Genomic DNA, 21990 nt, shown 5'->3' on the forward strand with positions numbered 1-21990 from the left:
ATTACCTGTATGACACAATTTAAAACCTTTATTTTCAATGTAAATACTAAATAGTAATAAACTCCAATACCTACTTAATGTTATAACAGGTATTACCTAGCTACATTTTTTATTTGGTCTATTCTGTTTACAGTCTCTAGTTCTCTACAATTTACTTAACAGCAAACAGATTTACAGATCACCTATTTATTAACATGTTTTTTATCGACAAAAAACTAGCCTATGGAATAAATGACAACTTATTTGTCTTATTTAATATATAATATTTTAGTATTAAAATAATCTTTTGTTGTATTATTTCTAGTCTATCTATTATAACAAAATTATTTTTCTGATTAATTTAATATTAGAATAAACTATCTAATGTAAAAATATCTAGGGTCATAAGTAGGTTATTTTAGGGACTCAAATTTTTGTACTTCCTTAGGTAAACCGAACACATAATTATTTTATTTGCTATCATAATTTATAACTATAAATAATCCTAATATATTTAAGACACTATTAAATTTATAAATATGTAACTCCAAATAATAATACATTTTTTTAGCCGAATTAAAAAAGCAACACTTTTAAAACTTATTTTCAAATAATGACAATATTTTAATTAGTTTAATTTAAATTGATCAAATATTACGCTTTTATGAGTTATTATACTGATAGAATTCAACATTTTTATGTTTATTATACTTTAAAATGAACTATTTTAACTTATGAATATGATATAATACATTATTAATTGCATTATTTCACTTAAAAATACCCTTTTTCACATAATTTTTTTTTTATGCTATTCTCATATTACCTCAAAATCCAAGCCTTACTTTAAATATTAAAGATTTGTAATAATTAATTTTAATTGAACTGTAATTATCTAATGTACAACTTAGATATTATTTGTGTAGTACAATAATTGCTGAATAATGATTAAGAGAACAAATTAAATAGTATTGTTTTGTCAAGTCATTTATTTTACATCATTAGCGTAAATTCATACATTATTTTATTATAATGTAAAATGTACAAAATATGTATAAAACATTTTGGAAGGTAACAATAATTATATGGGTTCACACAAGTTTTACAATAATATAATATCAAACAAATAATTGTATATGGCTTATCTTCTACATGTACAAACTAAACCATGTATAAAATGAAAAATCTATTCAAGTTGTAAAAATTAATGAATAAATAAAATATTAATATAATATAAAATAAAATAACTATGGATTGATAACATAATATCAATCCCAGAAAATAACAGTACACAATAATATCAAATTATTAACATAATAAGTCATGAACATAATAAATCAACTTATGGAAACTACATTAGTAAAATAAGTAAAAAAAAATCATTACACATAGGTAACATGTAAATATAAAAAAAGTTATACATTTTCATCATGTAAAATAATCATTTTATTTTCACAAGAAGAGGAACTATCATCATCTTGTTCTAAAATTATGTTATTCATATTATGATGTTTAGGCGCTATATTATCCATTTCATCATCTACTTCGGAATCTTGTTTTAAGCCAACTACAACGCTATTACCTTCCTGTAGAAAATAATTAATTAACTACTTAACAATATAATAGTATTATATACACAATATAAGTAAAAACAAATTATTGCTTATTCTCATTGAATTGCTATTTATTATTCATACCATCATTTTTTGTTTCAAGTGAGTTCTAACATGTTTTTGTAAGTGATCACTACGCATAAATCGTTTAGGGCATTCATTACACTGAAACCTTTTCTCTCCTGTATGTGTTCTATTATGTCTCTATAATATACAAACATTTTAATTAAAATTAAATAGTTATAAATTTAAACTTCAAAGTATAATTTAGTACCTGAAGTTCGTCAGATCGAGTAAATCGTTTACCACAGTGCTGCCAGTTGCAAATAAAAGGTCGTTCACCAGTATGCCATCTAAGATGAGCCCGTAAATGAGATGTTTTTCCATACATTTTATTACACCCTGGCACGTGGCAAATATGAACTCTCTTACCAGCACCATTACTATAAAAAAATAACTATTATAAGCACTAAGGAATAGGAATATATTTTCTTTTAAAAATAATAATAATAATTTAAATACCGTTTTTCACCATCGCAGCAATTAGGGCATGTACAAGCTACTCTTCTTGTTCGGGGCTTTTCCTCTCCTGGAGAATCATATTCTGTTACTGCAGTCCCATCCTGAAACATTGTCCCAGCAATTGGAATAATTTGCCATTTTTGATCCATGTTTTCTATTTGTTGTCCAGATGCTATAAAAACAATTCACAGTTAAATAATTTATTTAATTCATAATATTTGAAAATCATACTAGCATTGATGACTTGTATATTTTGTAGACCCGGTGGTATAGTTTGAGTAGCATTAGATGTACTTTGTCCTCCGAGAGAAGTAATAATTTGTACAGTTCCAATCCCTGGTATATTCACAGTTTGTGGTTGATTTGTGTTTTGAGTAGTTGCTGGTAACTATTGGGATATATTAGAACATATTATTGTACTTAAATTTAAATATATAAGTTTTTAAAAACACTAATTTGAAATATATAATCAGTAAATTTACAATAAGCATATTATGTAAGTAGGTAATCAACAGCAACATGAAAGAAAAATTAAATGGAATAACACAGCAATAAGACTATTGATGAGATTTGTAATATATGTTTTTAAGCTGGATTCAACATTTTTTTTTTTTTTTTTTACTGAATATATAAAATACTATGCCTACTGTTACTAATACTTTTTAATTGGATAATTTTTTAGAAATCGACATTTTAAAAATATATATGATTCAATGTTTTTCTAAGCAGCAGAAGAATAGTATATAGTTTTTTTTTTTATAGTAATTAAAAATTGTACCTGAACAACATTATTTCCTCTAATAGTAACGCCATTATTGTTTTGTAAAAACTGAGGAAGGTTGTTTGTTGGTATTACTGTTAATTGTTGAGGATTATCTAAATAAAGTATAATCAAAAAAGAAATAAATATTTTACTAGAGAAATAATCTAATTAAATAATTAAATTGTTATCATCCTTACTTCCAAGAGTTAATTGTTGAGGAATTAGTTGTAAAGTTTGACCAGACTGGGTTTGAATTGTCACAGGTTGTGGTTGTGGGCTATTTTCATTGCTACTCGAAGATGAATTTGGAGATGAATTTGTCTAAATAAAATATTTTATATTAAACAAAATATTTTAATGCTAAATACTAATTTATGGGTAATATTGACTTACATGCATGACACTTGGTGAAGTAGCTGGAGTTGTTGCATTTTGGTACTGATTATTTGCATTGGATGTATTTACTAACTGTATTTGTTGGCCATTACCAATTGGTGATGTTAATTGCACAGTCTGTATCTGACCATTACTATTCACTATTTGTGCCATTTGAGGTGACTGAGTCATTTGAGCCAACTGTGGGATTTGCATCAATTGACCTTGATTGCCCTGTATGATATTGGGTAAAGATGAAGCAAAAGATTGTATAGGAAGATGCACCGTTTGATATAAAGTCTGGCCATTAGACGATATAGGCACTTGAACAGGTATAGTTTGCTGAACAGATGGCAACTGTACTACTTGTGGCATGTTAGATTGACGTACAGAAATATTTTGCCCTATAATATTAATTTTAAATTATATGTTGCATTTATAAACATTAATTTATTTTATAAACCTGATTGGAGTTGTATCGTTTGCAATGGTCGAACTATCTGTCCTGTTGGTGTGAATATGGTAGGTGCCCCTTGGCCATTATTAGAATTTGTAGGAATAAACAGTGCTTCTTGTCCATCAACTGTTATTGTTTGATTATTTTGCTGTTATGAAACAATAATAAAAATAATAAGACAAGTTAGAAAAAACTTACAACATAGAATTTTTAAAACTGCTATTTACTTGAATAAATTGACCAGGTAATCCCTGAACTGAAAATATAGGTTGAATTGTTGTGCCATTTGATGTTATGGTTTTGATACCTTGATTTTGTTGGTTCTGAGTCAATTGTTGTACTTGCTGCATAGGCAATAAATTCTGCAAATTGGCTAAAGTAATAATTTGAGGCTGGCCATTGTGCATTTGTACTATGGTCGGCTGTTGGTCTTGTTGTTGTTGTTGTTGTTGTTGTTGTTGTTGTTGCTGCTGCTGCTGCTGCTGCTGTTGTTGTTGCTGCTGCTGCTGCTGCTGCTATAACATGAATATATATTTAACTTATATATAATATATTATTACATTAATTTGAACTTAAATATATATATATATATATACATAAAGTATCACTTTAAGACTTGAGAGTTCCACTACATACATAAAATGAAGAGAAAGTAGTCTTGGACATCTATCATATACATGATGGTATATAATATAATATGCATTATTACACACTAATTTAGATATGTTTAAAATTACATGGATAGGTACTAGTTTTAAAATTGGTAGAAAATGTTTATGCAGAAGTCAACAAATAATGGTTTAAATTATGAGTATATGGTGGACTTAAGATTCATGCCAATGCAATGTAACATTACCATGTTTATTGTTTATACTTAATTGCTATTGTATATTCATATCTCAATTATATTAAATACACTTTGTGAACTATGCATTTAATTTAATTTATTTAACTGGTCTATTTGGAATACTTGGATGTATAACAATAAATTTGTCAAGCCATGTTGACAAACACAAGATAAATTGCATTGATTTTAAAAATTTTCAGAAAATATTTAGGCATGAAAATGATTGACCATCACACATCAGAATAAACTGAAGTTAATAAGTGCAAAAAATAATAATATTATGGTAGTATGGTTTAGTCTATGTTTGGGTTTTTGAATAGCTATTCAATCCTACAGTCTTGTCCCATCAACTGTTCTGATCTAAAATCCCATTTCACATGATGTTCACCACTGGGATAAGTATGGGGAGTGATAGAACTTCGCTTGGCTCTTGGTGGGGGGTGCACGCGGTGTGTACGACGTTGAGAACGCTTTTCGTTACATCCTTAAATATCGCCCCCTCCGCCCATTTTCCCGACCCCGCGGCACGTCCGCGTCGTCGAAGAATGACTCCTCCCCCCCATTAATGTCACGCATAAACACGCACACACACGCGCGAACGACTACGATCTGCTATGACTACCAATGACCCAGGGAATTGGCGCGTTTTCGCTCGGACAAAATATTTCCTAGTTAAGCTCGTAGTCAAATCGAAAAAAAAAGCGACGGTAGTCGCGACGTCCTACTAAATACTACCAATCACTTTTTTCCTTTCTCATCAACATTGAGTCGTATGTGACAACAGGCGCTTACCTTCACGTCTTTATCATCTTCGGTTTCGCTCATCGACTCTTTAATTTCGTCGTCCTGATGATCGTCCGCCTCCATCGCGACAAGAGAAGCCGCCGCCGTTCGACTGGTTTCACGCGAACCGTTCGGATTTGCCTCGGACGGCGAAAAGTGTGAAGTAAAAATGTGAAAATATTTATTATATCCCGTTACCTACTGTAAATAATTGTCAGCGGCGGCGACGAGTCGACTAAAATTTGTACAGCACATCGCGATAGGTGATCACTTTAAAATATAATGCAAAATATGTCGTAGTCGTCGCTCACTAGTACAACGCGAACACGGTGTAAACAAAATATTATACCCGCGACGATGAGACGCGTACGCAATACAAAAATAATTTCCGATACTAATTAAATGCAATAACAAAAAAAAAAAAAAAAACTAATAACAACAACAACAACAAGAAAATAATGCGTGAACGTTATGAGGCGGTGTCGAAAAGCGGAGCCAGATATTACGGACCAAGCCCAAATGTACCCGATTGGCAGTAGGCCTCGCTCGCCCTACCCTACCGCCCGGGACTAGCACACACAAAAGGCGGCCGCTACGATAATAGAATGTTACGGTATTTATCGTGCACAAGCCAAAGTGTAAAAAAAGTCGTCAAATGTCCCGAAAAATTCTCAAATAATTTTTTATTCGCAATGCATACGTTGTCATGCCACGACCGTGAATGGTTGAGCGTACTGACGTAAGTGGATTTTACATCATAAAACAAATCGAGACACGAGAAAATCAAAAATTTCGAGCGTCCCATAAGTACGACTGCATTTTGAAAAATAAGTTGGTAAGCCTGTACGACAAACGCACACGACGTCTAGTCACGAGCGACTAGCAAAACTCTGCTCGCTGGCCCAGCCGCCGCATAGACATTGGTTCCCAATTCAGCGCTCAGATCGTTATTATTTTTTAAAGACCTATATATCATACGATTTATGAAAAAAATAGTTTACAAGTAGTATACGAATTCCACCATCGTGGTGTAGAAATGTAGAATAAAAATGTGCGACACCCGTATATTATAAAACGTTCGATCTCATCCAATTTACGTCATTACGCTGGCGTTATAGTCACGTTTTTAGTGCAATTACTTGCCATAACGTTTACGTATATTATCATCATTCGTCAATAATTATCGTAAAAATAAAAAATAGGTCCTCGCTGAACTTTAAACCAATGCTATAAACACATTCGTGATCTGTGATCTGTCTCGAACGTTTAAATGTCGGTCGAATGTCTGGCAGCGTGTAACATTTAAACGATTCGCAACTCGCAGTGATTGGAAACCACTGGCCATTGGCATCGCTGTGTTGCTGGCACCGATATTCCTTTCTAAAAACATTTTTCACGGTGTCGGTGCCACTCGGTGGCATTGGTTTCGGTGGGCGGGGGCGCAGAGGCGGTCAACGTACGTACACACGCGACTTAAACGCAACCCCGCGTCCGTTCCTTCACCACCGTCATCACTGCCTTCGGGTGACCCACACCCACGGGTGTGTGCTCAACAGCCCTCCGACCACCCATCACCCCTTGAGCCGCGCGGGTGATGGGAGGGAATATAGTTCGCGAGGCGTTTCCCGTGAACCTAGCCGCGCGCGACGTAATATTAATACGGGCCCCAAAAAAACACACGGCGCCTCCGACGACGAGGAGGACGAGCAACAACGTTGACAAATCCACGGTTTTGACATCGTTATTAATATTATCTTTGTCGTCCGCCGGCGCTCGGTCACCGAACACCTTCAGGCGCACTACCCTGTCACCAAGGACACAGCTGCGAGCGATCTGCATCTGGACGAGTTTCTTATAAAGTGTTTGAGCGAGACAATATTAAAAACGTGAACTTGTATTATGTTTGTGAGTTTATGTCAAGTATGGATTGAATATATTTTCAATACAAAACAAAATAAACGATGCATTTCAATTGTAAATTATATTTTTAATAAATCTAACCACTTGAAAAACGGGTCTTTTCGTTTTAGGTGTACTGACAAAAAATGTACTGAGAGTGCTTTAGTGAATTCTACCATCGATAAAATACTATCTTTTTCAAATGATAATATACATGATCACGAACCAACTACTGGTCATAATTTAGCTGTTTAGTGTGTTAGAACTACCGTCAAAAGGAAAGCCGAAGAAGACTTACAATAACTTACATGCAATACCAAATAAGATAATACGTAACGAAATTGAAGACACTGAGTCCCAAGTCTGCCAAAATGAGAGGGAAAATGGATTAATAAAATACAGCATTCAAGGATATTAAAAAAAAAATATCGCCCAAACACATTACAATGTATTAAAATCACTCGCTTTAACGCATTATGCTAAATTACCCAAAACACATAATTTTTAAAAATTCGCCAAACACATGACGCCCCACAGCCGCATATGGCATACCACATCAATATCGTCCACTTATTCGTTTATCGCAAATACTCAGTCGCTTTAGTGCGGACTGCGGATGTTTCTTTGTCTGTCCTTATATGGTAACGAGCCCCACACATTTTTTTCACGAACATATAGGTAATATTATATATGTAAATTGAAGTTATGAACGAGAAATCATATTTCCACAAGATTTAAATTTTAATATTACAATTTGAAAATTGTCCTATGTAGAATACTTGCATATTACTATATTAGTAGGTATATATAAATTATAAGTTTAATATAGCTTCAACGCACGTTTGGTCATTTTATTTCGACACGTTCAAGCACTACAAATAATCTTTAACGGATCCTTTATAAGACGGAAATATCTTTATACAACGAAAAATTATAAGTACCTTATACTCTTATACCCTATATGTTTTAGGTATATTTTACTTATTTTAGTCTCTCTATCACAAAAAGATTCATTTTGTCCCTCGCGAATCCGTTATAAGAAGGTTTTGCTTAACTATTTTAAGTAGCTCTTTTATGTATGTACGTAAAATATAGTTATTTTTATGTAAATTATATATACGTTTCCATCACCTAAGTTATAGGTAAATCATGTATTTTATAAACATTAATTAATTAAAAAGCCATGTATGTAGAGTCACATATAGATAATAATAACGGCTTTATCTCAATTTACTATATAGTGATATCTATAGTATAAAATATAAATAATACTATATATACCATACTTTCGAATGGCGACATTTTTCCCCCGGACAATTTCCCGCCGGCTATTTTCGGCATAGTAACACATTTCCCCCTCCCCATATTAAAAAACTATTTAAAACATGTATTATAGTTATCACAATATTTTCCTACCTGTATTCAAAATGTATTTAAAATAAGTATTAAAATAATCGCAATATATTTTGTAAAAATCCATTGCAATTATTATAGTTCTGTATAGTCTGTATTAGTATATTATGATATATAGCCATATAGGTAATAGGAATCGGACATTAAAGAGTTTTTCATATCAATTATATTAAGTCGCAATTTCTAGTTATTTTTTTTATTATTTTGATTTATATAATTATTAATACTATACTATTATTATGTATTTCAAATTAATTAATAATTTAAAAATGTAAATAATTAAATTTATATTACATATTAAGAAAAAATATTAATTGCATATATTTTATTATACTAATATACTAATTATATAGGTATATTGAAATAAAAAATATGGGGGGGAAATGTCCACTTACTAATATTTTCTTTAAGTCCTAAACATTTTTATAATTATATAAGAATAAAAAAAAGACACACTTGAGGTCGCTACTCGCTGTTTATTGTTTACTCCAATGAAAAATCAAGATTCAATAATTGAAGAGTACCATTTACAAATGTACTTATAAATGTTTAGTATTTTATACGAGAAATGTGCTAAACTGCTGAACGTAGTTTTCTCTATATTATTTTATTAATGAACATTAATTTACATACTAAGAACTGCATAGACTACAGATTAAAAATATTTAATTATTATTTATATTAGCTGATCCCACACGCAGCGTTGCCTGTGACAAATTAAATAATATCTAGTAAACTTATCGTTTTTATTTTTTTTTTTATTTCTCAATTTACTTAATTACACTAAAATTTAATAATTTTTTTTACTCACCTGGAAATACTCATCATTTCGTACAACTTTGTATGTTTTCCATCATATTTTTGGGATGGTATTTCCTAGGCCTTGAACTTAATAGGTGGCGAAAATTTAAATCTACATATCTCCGACCAGTAGCCAAAAAGTGAAGAATAGTAACAAAACGGTTATCGGCAAAAATTGACCTGTTTTGAAAATTTTTTTTTCTCTTTTATTTTTGATGTCTACATAAGACACACCAAGCAACTGTAAAAATAATAATAGCTTTTCGTATTTTTTCTAACATTGACATAATTTTATAAAAATTCGGGGAGCGGGGGTTTAAAAAAATGTTCATAAATATCATATTACTCATTTGTAGGTCAGGTAATTTAATTTTTTATTTCTGATATTAAACCTTTCCCCCTGTGTTTGCGCTGAATTTGTGTAATAATAACGTGTAAAATGAAATTAAATCATATTATTTATATTTTTATTTTTGATAAACCATTTTATTTTAATTTAAAGAACCAATGTGTGATTGAAGTATCCGACACAATCGGGGTTCGGGATCCTATTATATTTGGGACACAATAGGACTACCTGTAATCCGGCCCCAATTGTATACCACTAACACTCATTTACCTATTACAGTATATTAGACGCCATTTATGGTTTGTATACCAACTTCTTAGAAATAGGTGTTACTTTTTTCATTTTAATGCCCAAACACTACGGTTTTTAAGCCATAAGGGATATCAAGTGTTTTTCTAATGTTTATGTCTTATGAGTTATGAGGAATAAATACCGAATGGCCAACAGAAAAATGTCCAATCCTAGTACTTACGATGGCCGCCGAGGAATATATTTTAATGATTGTATGTACACTTGTATAGGCGTACAGCTGCAGTATAATAGGATTACGAATTACGTCGCTGATTCAGTGATTTGTCTTCAATATTTTTCTCTTTCAGATTGAAAAATATTATGTCCCAATTTAGTATAAAATTATGATGCATCACAATTGTTGTACGATAAGGTATGCGATTAACTTATCTAAATAATAAACCGAATAATGATACAATAAACGATAAGTAATGTTTACATTATACTCATTATAGTATTATAGTATAATATAATATAATATTTCATACAATTTATATTAAAATTTAAAATTATATTGTATCAAGGTTTTCTTACGTTGATGGTTGATGCATTAACAATTTAATAATAATGATATCACTTTGTAGTTTTGTACTTAATATTTAATTACAATTAAGTATATTTACATATATAGCACAATAGTACTTGTCTATAGCTAGTATAGGTATAAATGTAAAATATATTAAGCAATAGTATGCACAAAGCACAATGCAATTAAGTGTTTATACTTTATAGCTTATAGGACACGGTTTATTGAAATGAAATTATTTTTATTTTCGAACAATATTTATTTATATATGTGATCAGTAATTACTAATAGAAGTATGCGCGTTATAGTGTAATTCTCATTGCACTGCAATTGTATAGAATTCAATGAAAAATAAGAGATAGTCTGATATTTATATTTTATATAGATAAAAGTAATTAATAGACTAAACAATAAAATATATAATATTATTTGGTTAAACGAAGTTACCGATATTCATATCTACCAAACTTATATTAGTTATACTTATATTACATTATTACATGTATATTATATGCCACAAAATATTCTCAAAACCACGAACTTTTTGTTAGCCCATATTTAAAAAAAAAAAAAAAATGGTAAAAAATGGTAATGATTCCTTTTTAGTAAAAAGCATTGAAACTTGCTAATATAATCTCCACCGCCTCAGATTTTTTTGGTACACTTCGTGATACTTTTAGATTGAGGTCAAGCATATTAAATTATGAAAAATGATATTGTGAAAAGTCTATTGAAGATAGCGTAATTTATATAAATTTATCATCCAATTTTTCTTCTTCTTTTTTTTTTTTATTATATATATTATTTATTATTCTTGCGTTATGTTTGAAGTCAGCTAATGTATTCCATACTTTTAACTTTAAAAAGCGGCAGCTCCGTATACTTCAATAAATAATAAAATAAATAAATAAATATTTTTAATAAACTCATTTATTCTGTGCTAATAACTAAATTTTATTATTATTCATCAGTCATATTAATATATTTATATGTAATCAGTAATCACTATAATTAACAAAAAAATATTTAATATATAATAGGTTTCAATTCCTGGCTCTAGCAGGATGTACTACTACACTAGCCAGTTTACTGTATAGTCACTAAGTCACTAACTATTGAAGAACAATTTTATTTTATATTAAAATGGATAAAACATTTAAACATTATTCAGAATCAACATAAACACTCTTATTCAAATATTTAATTTTAAAAATACATTTCTACTTACGCAATATTTTTTAGACAGAGTTATAAGGAAAACAAATCGATAACTCTAGTAATGATGTATTTATTGAAGTGTATTGCCGTTTTTCTAGCTATTTTGTTTTGTTAGTTTTTCAAAATAATTCAGAAAAGTATACTCAACATATTTAGATTTTGACCATCCCACCACGATTATAGAACAATTGGTCTGCTTCAAAAAATGTATTTAATGGAATTTTCGATCAATATAGATTATTATTATCAATAGACAATAATAAGAAATTTGATTTCCAAGGTATTTTGATTAAATCCCGGGGGAAAAAAACCAAGAATTTAGAGCTGTGTAACTTATTTAGCATCTACATGTTTAAAATTAATTAATTAAATCGGTTTATATTACTGAGATATTTATTTATTTTGTTTTTTAAACATATATATATATTCATTTTCATATTTATGTACCTATACTACGTACCTATATTGACTCATATTTTAATAAAATATAAAACAAATTTTAAATTTATCAATTGAGAAATCGGATAATCCTTTTGATTATATTTTATATAGACCTATATATATTGGCCTTATATTTTATACACACAAAGATATTTTAGAATATGCAATGTTTTCTGCAAAAAGTAATTCAGCCTACTCTATAACTCGTTGTAAAATAAATTATCTTTAAAGCAATAGCATCTGTATAAATAAGCCTTTATAATAGAATACATTGTTCATTTCAGGGGGTGACTCGGGGGGAGTAATACCCTTCGGAGAAAATGTATACCCCATTAAAAAATACATGACTTTATTACGTAAACTACATATTGTGATGCAATAATATGTGAAACGATTTATCGGCCGATTGTCAGTTATTTTGTGCATTACGGTTGATATTAAAATAAAATGGAACAAGAAAATTTGCATCCTATATGAAAATTAGTACAGTCGGAAACTCAGAACTCGATGAAGATACTGTGAACGAGATAATTAATTTGTGCGCACGTCAAGGCAGCGTCAGATTTGTTTAATTTAATTTAATTTAATAAACAAAATAAATATTAAAATATATTATAAGACTTAAGCTCATAATGGAGTATTATTAATAGTATAGTAATGTATAAGTAATGTATGTATAGTAAATGTCTGTTATATTTTTTTTTCATACAATTAACCAAAGTTAGCTTTTTTAGGTATCTATCTGAGACCAATAAATTGAGCTTAAAACGATATATTTACTTCAGTTAATTATTTACTTCTAAGACATACCCCCTTGAAAATGGATGATACCCCCGGGTAAAAGCTCTGAAATAAACACACTGATAGAATACCTACTATATAATTATAGTTACTAACTACTATAAGCAGTTAAATATTGAAAAATAGTGCAGTATTAATATTTAAATCATAAAATATACAAATATTACTAATAAAGTATAATAAAAATAAACAAGAATTTTAAAACCATTTTGATTTTAAATTGATTATATGGACTAAACAAAATTTTAACACCAGTAAGATCTTCATCTTTTTTTTTAATTTTGCAAAATGTGATGTGGGGATAATTTTTTGGGTTTCTTTTTTCGGGGACTAAATTTCTGGGATTATTTTTCGTGATAAGTAACCTCTTTGTGATTGGTACACACTACACGATATTGTGACTCCTTTTATAAAAGCCCGATTACGGACTAAAGTGACTTTTTCATACTCCGATTGACTGATTAAGGCTCATACAAAATAAGTAGGAAATAGTAGTTATACAACTACTTACTACATAAATATCCTAATCGTGTGTCATATGTTTTAATATACTTAAATAATAAATAGAATACAACTCAATTACACTGGATATGCTATTTGGCGCGAATGGTTTCCTATAGATGCTATAGTCTATTATACAGATAAGAAAACTGATAAATTGTAAGATTGCAAACAAAAAATATCTTATTTTGAGTTAATAAAAATCAACCTACATACCTTTATATTTTTTTATTATATCATGTTTTATTTATTTGACTATTGTATAATATGATAACCTATAATATATACCATTTAGATATTTAATTATAGGACATAGGTATTATTGATTTCCTCCATAAAAAATATATTTTTAAATATATTGATTATTATACTATAACGAGTTTACTAAAACGTTGATATTTGTGTGTAGGTATTAAAGTGTAAATTAAAATTATATTATATTATATTTTTATTATACCCATTTTATACTTATACGTAGATTCGTTAAACTGGGAATTTAAGAGGTACAATATAGAACTACCTGAATTCAATCTTTCGATTCGTAAATGCACATCAACAACATATTTGCAAGGTATTCTAATTATAAATTATTAATTAATGCCACTGATTATCATCATAAATATTTATAGTATCTATTATCTATACTATCTAGTACCTACGATAGTATAGACACTATATTAATATGGGCGCATGTAAACCACCAAATATGACCTTATTATTAGACCTTTTTTTATGTAAATTCCCCCGGTCATTTTATAATACCGGAAAAAAAGGCTTGCCGAGTTAGAGATCGACATGTAAACTTCTTGATTTTCAATTTTTAGAAATTTATTGATTGTATGCAATATGTATGTATAATGTATTTTATTTTCATTTTCATTTAATGAGATAGATCTCTGAAACCGGAGAGCGGCTTTTGTTATTTGGAGTCTTGTTAGATTCACATTGGCTAGGATAAGTGCAGTGAAGATTTTCAGAACTTTATATTTTTTAGTTAATTCACTAGAGCTTCAAAAAAAAAATGTATTGGGTGTTTTTTATGTTTTTCAGCTTTATAGCTTTGTAGTGAGTTAACGATTGAAGATAAAGTTCTGAAAATCTTCACAGCACTTTTCCTAGACAATGTGAATCTTACAAGATACAAAATAACAAAATCCGTTCTTCAGTTCAGGTAATCTACCACTCTAAATGAAAATCTAAATATTAAATAATAAAAAAAATTAATCTCACATTTTGTATCTAATTGATAATCTTTTTTTAATAAGCTATCAACTAACTTTTTAGCTATAATAGTTTTGGAGAAAAGTTAAAAAAATAGAAATTTTGGGACTGTTCACGCCTACGTTTTTGTGGATTCAAATCGATATGCCACTTGGATGTGATATCAGATCTCTCTCATTAATATTTTATGTTAAAGCTAGCTTAATTATCCACCTACTCATTACAACTGAGTAACATTTTTATCATTTTCCTATTTATTAAGAATTCTTAAATTTTTAAAAATTCAGACTTTTTTCATTTCAATTACCATACTTACTTGATTAAAAGTAAAGAAAGTAAAATTGTAAAATCCACCGTACGTTTTTTTTTATCTGAAAAATTTTAATTCCACCATTTTTACATATTTAAAAAAATATATATAATAATCAATAATGATCACTATAGTTATTAATTAGTTGAAAAAAAGAAAATTATTAAAATATAAATATTATTATTAATTATAAATAACATTTTAAATTAGGAATTATAATGATCAGATTTAACGAAAAAAATAGTTGTAATCTGTGGATTTCACCATCGATAGAGTTAACGTGTTTTTCAGATCAAAATAAAAGTATTGGTGGAATTTACATGTTTTAAATCAAACCCAATAATCGAATACTTGTAAATCGGTAGAATGTACAGTCACCCGCTAAAGTATATGTAGTTACTAGTTACTTACACCAAAACTCCGTTCAGTGATTTTTAAATTACAACAATAATACCTGACCTCCAGCGTGCTGCGTATACATAATACTACAATAATTATCTAACCTAACCTTCTCAGCACGCTAGAGGTTAGATATTATCATTGATTAATGATTATAATGTATAAATCTAACATCACTGGCTGGATTTCTGTGTACTTTACTTTTTAATAAAACTCACAAATTGCAGTTCAAATTAAAAATATATATGTATTATGTAATAAAAATAATCAAATATGTATATAAAAGACCTAAAATAACATACTTGTACAATAGAACATTTTTCAAAATTAAAAAATATATAATACATAATTTGTTATAAAAAATTATTAATATATTTCTGGATTAACAACTGCAATACCCGCAAGAACGATAGAATTATCGATACACGGAAATGCAGACAAAAGAAACTATTGAAGAGAATTGAAGTCGTGAAATTTCAGACTTTCAGTTATAGATTATCTGCAAGGAATTGCAAATAATTTTTAATTTCAAGGGTATTAAATAATTAAGTTTTAATGACTAAGTTGTGGCATGTATTGTTATAAAAACAATTATAAATCAGACAATAAATGTCTGCATAAAACCGTATATATTTATTGGTATAGATATTATCGACGTGAGGACTGAGGACATAATAATATACACCATAAATCAGAATATTCTCTATATGCGCTGTATTACGTTCCTTTTTATAAAACTAAAGCAAAAATATAGAATTTTACCTGTCAAGCTGTTGGATTGTGGACGACCTGTGGAAATAAGAATTTAAACATCATGCACGTACATGAATCAAATAAAATCGCAATGATATTTGGTCGAAAAAAGAAATTTGGATACTTATGATATAGTTATATACTAACTATATACGGGTGTGCACTGTTACTCGTTGGTACTATTGTATCGAAGATAAGACGATCCGATTACATTGACCAGATACCAAAGAACTGCAGAAATCTTTATCAAAAGGTTTTGTGCCTCCTAACTCCGAAGTATACAAATTATATTTTGCTCACTTTGACAGAAAATAAATTTTTAAATTATCAATTTTTTCTTGTGGCATATAATAGAAAACTTGTAAACCACGCATGTTAGTTAGGTAACATGTATGGTAACTGTTAGGTCATAGGTACAATATTAAAACTTACAAAATTCAACATTCACCTATAGTGCTTGAAAATGGTTCCATAAACGATATATAGTTTTTTTTTTCAGTAAAAATGTTTTATGTAATTTTCTACAATTACACCTTTACGAGTAACAAGCTTGAAGCTTTGTATCTTCAGTAATAAATACTTAACCGTCTCACAGTCTGATATAATAAAGTTTGATATAACAGACTCGAAGCCATAAATTTACTAATATCTATAAATCGAATGATAAGTTTGCTGTTCACACATTCTGTAAAGATATATTTTCACTTTTATAGATATTCTTTTTTTAAGGATTATATTGGGTTTACATAAATTATATATTTTTTACGTAAATCATACGATAATAATTGTCAACATTCTTTATTTTCCTAACATAAACTTCACTTTCATCAAAACCTTGATCTAATTAAAATTATGTAAAGCTTTCTTTTAATGTTCTTACAAATAGCAATAAAAAAATGTATGCTTAATCAAAAAACTTGAAAATTTAACAACTTGATCATACGAGAAACAGAGAGATTTTTTTTAAAGCTATTTTAATTATTATTTACCACGTTTGTACTTACTCGTAAAATAAAATAAGTATATATATTTATTACATACGAAAAGTTTGAACGTTGGAATTGTAAAATTTTAAAATTAACTAATTAACTCAAAGGTTGAAACTATAGTTCTATATTATGTTATTTAAGGACATGCTCTATGTAGAGCATACACGTAGGTACCAAGATTTATCCGAATCAGTCTAGCATTTTGAAGTTATTTAGTAACAACTAACAAACATCCAAACATACAATTTTTCATATTTATAATATAAAACATTAATAATATATTAAGAAAGATAAATTATAGGTCATAATTTATTTGGTCTACTACATATTTGGCAGACTCACGATTTTGATACCAGTACGGAGTTCTTATTAATTATTATTAGGTATTGTTCATTCATATTTCATACCCATATACAAATTATTTTTATTTTATTTAATGTAGGTATATGTTATATTATAATATATATACTATACATATTGTATTGACTAAAATGTCGTATTAAACTAATTAATAAATAAATTTATTAATTAAATTGCACAAAAAATGCGTTGATGATAATGGACGATCACCAATAATTTAAGTTCCAGCCATCAATAATGATGTTTTACCTAACCTAGCACTTCAAGTCTTCAACAAAAATATATCATTATTACTATACTAATAAATAATAATAAATACCTAATAGGTTTCGTACATTGCGATTGCATAATAATACATATATTATATATTTATATTATAAAGGGCACGCATTATTAAATAGTATCTATATATTAACAATATGTAAGAATCTGTTATCGATTGTACAATTAAATATTTTATTGTTTCATATTTTTTTATACGAGGTGATCACTGGCCAATATAATTGTTATTTTATGTGCTTTATACTTTTATAGGTATAAATCTATATTTTATTAAATAATGTTTAAAATTACATAGCTACGCGTAAACATATGAAATACCAAATAATACTTGATGTCTACAGCAACACAATATACCATCATAAGTAGGTATACATTTAATATAATTTTATAAAAATCCATGGTAATAATCATGTTATATTTTCGTCAAGCTGTTCGTGTAAATTCTTATATTTACTTACATATAGATAATTGTACCTATATACTATATATTATTAATTATAATATTCAGTAAACATTATAATATTTATTTATATATTTATATATTGCGTTATTGTATTGTGACAATGATCGTCGTTGGCGAATACAACTACTTTACGGCCGAAAGTTCTCGTTTAATAATAATAATTATTGTCATACACACGTATTTTGTGCCGCCGGCCTATTGCTGGGTGCCGAAGGCTGTTGACAGTTACTACAATGAAGAAGATACAAATACGTTTAATTTGACGAACAACGAAGACGACGAAGACGACGAAACATACCTACCACCTGTGCAAGTCGACGACGTCCTTTCAGCTGGGAAAATGGCCGCGTTTTTTGAGAAGTTGAATTTACTGCGCCAGCGACGCCGCGAAGACCGTTCGAAATCAATAAACTCTCCGCTACAGCAGCCGTTCGGGCTCGTTCGAGGTGATTATTGAATATTCTAAATTTTGAATTATAGTTATTAATTAATTTTATTCAATATAATTATCATATTATTCATATTTTTTTAGAATCTACCAGCTATGTTCACCCACGTGATTTATTATGGTAATTGGTCAAAAAGTTCGTTTTAAAAAAAATGTGGATAAAAAGTCCGTATTTAGTTTTTATAGTTGGACAAAAAGTCCTAAAATACAAAATATTATATACAATTAATATTTATTTTAAAAAATTTAAAATTTAAAAATGTTTGTAAGCATTATACCTATATTATACATATTATATTATTATATTTGTTTTCTATTTTCTTATTTTCATTTATAATTATATAATTTATTATTATAATTTTAATTAATTTTAATAAGTATGTAGATACATGTATTTAAAATTATTAACATACAATCACATGATATCTTAGGAACAATAATATCAACATTTATTTGTAACTTAATACATTTCAACAAACAATGAATTTTATTTTATTTATAAACACGCGTTAACTAAACTAAAACTAAAAATATATATAGTATGTATAATAAAAAAATATTAATTTGTCATTACTATAGGTACCTAACTATAGTGGATTTCTGTTATATTTTTGTTAGTTATACGAAAATATAATAATATAATATGTATATGTGTACAAACATTTTTAAATTTTTAAGATAAATATTAATTGAATAAAATATTTTTTAAAACGGACTTTTTGTCCCCGGACTTTTCGTCTGCGATTCATTTATTATATTGATACAATAATTAAGCCAATATAGGCATATTATATTATAACTAGACCTATATTCCATTTAATAGAGTCTATTACATTATTTTGGGGTCTATTGAATATTGATTGTTGATTTTCATAATAATTAATAAGTGTACGTAAACGAATAAATGATATTGATTAACATAACATGTTAGTATTACTACTACTTACTAGGTATATATAGTATTAAAGTATCTTCTCCCCAAAAGATTCACAGGCATGAACGCAGGGGGGGGGGGGGGTTAAACCCCCTCCAAAACATTAGGAATAAAAAATAAATAACCTGACCTAAAAATAAATAGTATGATATTTATGTACATTTTTTTAAAACTCCCACCAAAATTTTTTCCTGCGTTTACGCCTGAAGATTCATAACAATTCATTAAATTAAATTTTACTTTTACATAATTTACTGAAATAATAAGAAAAATTATTATATAATAAATTATTAAATAATCTTAAATTATAGAAAAATAATTTTTAATCATTGCAAGTGATTGTTAGTTTAAAATGTATCTATGATGGCATGATAGCAAGATTGCATCATTAATATTTGATAGTTTGATACCATAAATCATAATAGTCATTATATATTATACATATACAATATATATATATATAATAGTCCTTACCTACTTATATTATATTGTATGCACAATTTCCAAGATTCGACTTTCTAACCAAGAAACATTGAGTAAAGCATTTTATGTCTACAAGAAACTATAAAGTATAAGTATAATATGACGATGAACTTTTCGTGTTTTTTTAGTATGCGTAAATAATATTATAATTACTTTATGCATATGCTTATGTTTAGTAAGGTTCTTCTTCTTCTTATAATATTATTAATATTAATAAATATTAAATGCATGTAGTACCTATTGGAATGGAATCACTAAACGAGGCTGTGCCGGCGACGGACTATAGAGCGATAGAGGTCGGGAATCGTGGTGTTTTCGAAATACGGGATAGATCAGCGACATCAATAGCAGTGATTGGCAAGGAGGCGGTGACAATGGTGACGAATAACGATTATTATGAGGCGCAGACGACGAAAACGATCGCAGACGGTTACTTTCTAGATGCAGCTAGACCTCGAGTCCTGCAAGGGGATGCAGTCGTCGGATATTTGCACATGGGTTTTCGAAGCGCAAAATGCTTGTGGCGCCAGTATCGAGAAGCGTTCACCGAACAGGAAACGTTAGCAGTCCGCAAGCGATTCAATAGTTTTGTCCGATTCTGGACGTTAGTAGTCGCCGTTTCGGTGGTCGCTCTGTGGTCCACGTTCGGATATTTTCACGAGCTGTTCTGTTTTTGTGTCATCGCGCCACCAGCCGACTACGCCAAAGACGTGAATAGGTATTTAATGATGGTGCCGCCACATGTAGTAGTGACGAACAAGGGTAAAATTTTCCGGTACCAGCCGACGGCTGAAGAACGTTTTCTATGGGAAAGTGCGAAAAGAATTGCAAATTTCAAAATATAGATATTAACTAAGAAACGAAGAACGATTGTTAGCCGTTATTATTTGTATGTAATCGCTAGACAATTCCATTTATTCAAAACATATACCTATATTAATTTAATAAAAAAATATTTTTTTTAAATTTATATATTAAGGTCCGTATTATAGTTTATAACAGTGCCTACTGCCTAGGTAGGTTAGGTACCTATACTATTATACTAATACAATAGAATACGACTATATATATATTTTATGATTAGTACAACCATCAATTATTATTATTACTAACAGGTTGTCATCTAATCATCACGTAATAAAGTGATACAAAATTCTATGTGACTGTAAATAGTTATTATTAGGGCTAGGACTTCTATGCGTTTGCGTGTATTATTCATTCAGTCCAAATGTTTTGGTTGTCATGTTGTTGATTTGGCATATTCTCGATTAAATAGTATAATTTTTTTGTATATTTTAAACATAATGCATATAATTGCATATATATAAATTGTTGAGAATTTGTTAGTTGTTAATGGTTTTTATTTAATGAACGTCTATAAATTATAATTATTGGTTTATTTGTCAAATATTACATATCTCAGCGTTTCCCAAAGTGTGTTCCGCGGAACCTTTGGGTTCCGTGGGACAATCTCAAGGGTTCCGCCAGTTGTATGTGATTATTGAGAAAATTATTTTATATTATATTTGGATTATTTATATTATTAAAAATTATTATTTTAAATTATTTAAAGAAGGGGGTTCCGCAAAACACAAATTATTTCTCAAGGGTGCCGTGGTCGTAAAAGTTTGGGAACCGCTGACCTATCTAAAGTAAAATGGATTTAATACTAAAGAAGAATAACTAATAAGGGATTCAAAACATTTTTAAAAATGTATAACATTATATACAGTAAATCGTTAATCTTAATATAAAATGGAAGAAAAATA

General features: G+C 28.7%; 2 protein-coding genes across 4 annotated transcripts; one reads left to right on the top strand and one right to left on the bottom strand.

Moving 5' to 3' along the window:
- Positions 1–945: 945 nt before the first annotated feature.
- On the bottom strand, positions 946–5917 carry LOC132923922 (transcription factor Sp4-like). 3 transcript variants are annotated; one of them, XM_060988108.1, is made up of 11 exons: positions 5349–5917; positions 3937–4218; positions 3716–3857; positions 3271–3656; positions 3075–3198; positions 2893–2990; positions 2346–2502; positions 2115–2286; positions 1867–2035; positions 1677–1796; positions 946–1565 (listed from the first exon to the last, which is right to left on the bottom strand). In XM_060988108.1, exons 1-11 carry the CDS (start codon positions 5421–5423, stop codon positions 1395–1397), a joined length of 1896 nt encoding a protein of 631 aa, XP_060844091.1. In that variant the 5' UTR covers positions 5424–5917; the 3' UTR covers positions 946–1394. The 3 variants fall into 3 exon arrangements, with proteins under 3 accessions (XP_060844091.1, XP_060844014.1, XP_060843947.1); XM_060988031.1 differs by having other exon boundaries at positions 3937–4221; positions 5349–5916; XM_060987964.1 differs by having other exon boundaries at positions 3937–4224; positions 5349–5916.
- Positions 5918–18454: 12537 nt separating this feature from the next.
- LOC132917393 (uncharacterized) lies at positions 18455–21308 on the top strand. Its single transcript, XM_060978112.1, has 2 exons — positions 18455–18802; positions 20456–21308. The coding sequence occupies exons 1-2, from the start codon at positions 18457–18459 to the stop codon at positions 21064–21066; spliced, it is 957 nt and encodes a 318-aa protein (XP_060834095.1). The 5' UTR covers positions 18455–18456; the 3' UTR covers positions 21067–21308.
- The last annotated feature ends 682 nt before the right edge of the window (positions 21309–21990 follow it).

This window comes from Rhopalosiphum padi, chromosome 1 (assembly GCF_020882245.1).
Source record: "Rhopalosiphum padi isolate XX-2018 chromosome 1, ASM2088224v1, whole genome shotgun sequence".
NCBI classification, from domain to species: Eukaryota; Metazoa; Arthropoda; class Insecta; order Hemiptera; family Aphididae; genus Rhopalosiphum; species Rhopalosiphum padi.

Coding starts and splice junctions, on each gene's coding strand:
- LOC132923922 (XM_060987964.1), bottom strand. CDS start 5,423: ATGGAGGCGGACGATCATCAGGACGACGAAATTAAAGAGTCGATGAGC. Junction 3,657..3,715: donor AACGATACAACTCCAATCAG/GTTTATAAAATA, acceptor TTAATATTATAG/GGCAAAATATTTCTGTACGT. Junction 2,287..2,345: donor TATACAAGTCATCAATGCTA/GTATGATTTTCA, acceptor TTGTTTTTATAG/CATCTGGACAACAAATAGAA.
- LOC132917393 (XM_060978112.1), top strand. CDS start 18,457: ATGATCGTCGTTGGCGAATACAACTACTTTACGGCCGAAAGTTCTCGT. Junction 18,803..20,455: donor GCCGTTCGGGCTCGTTCGAG/GTGATTATTGAA, acceptor AAATGCATGTAG/TACCTATTGGAATGGAATCA.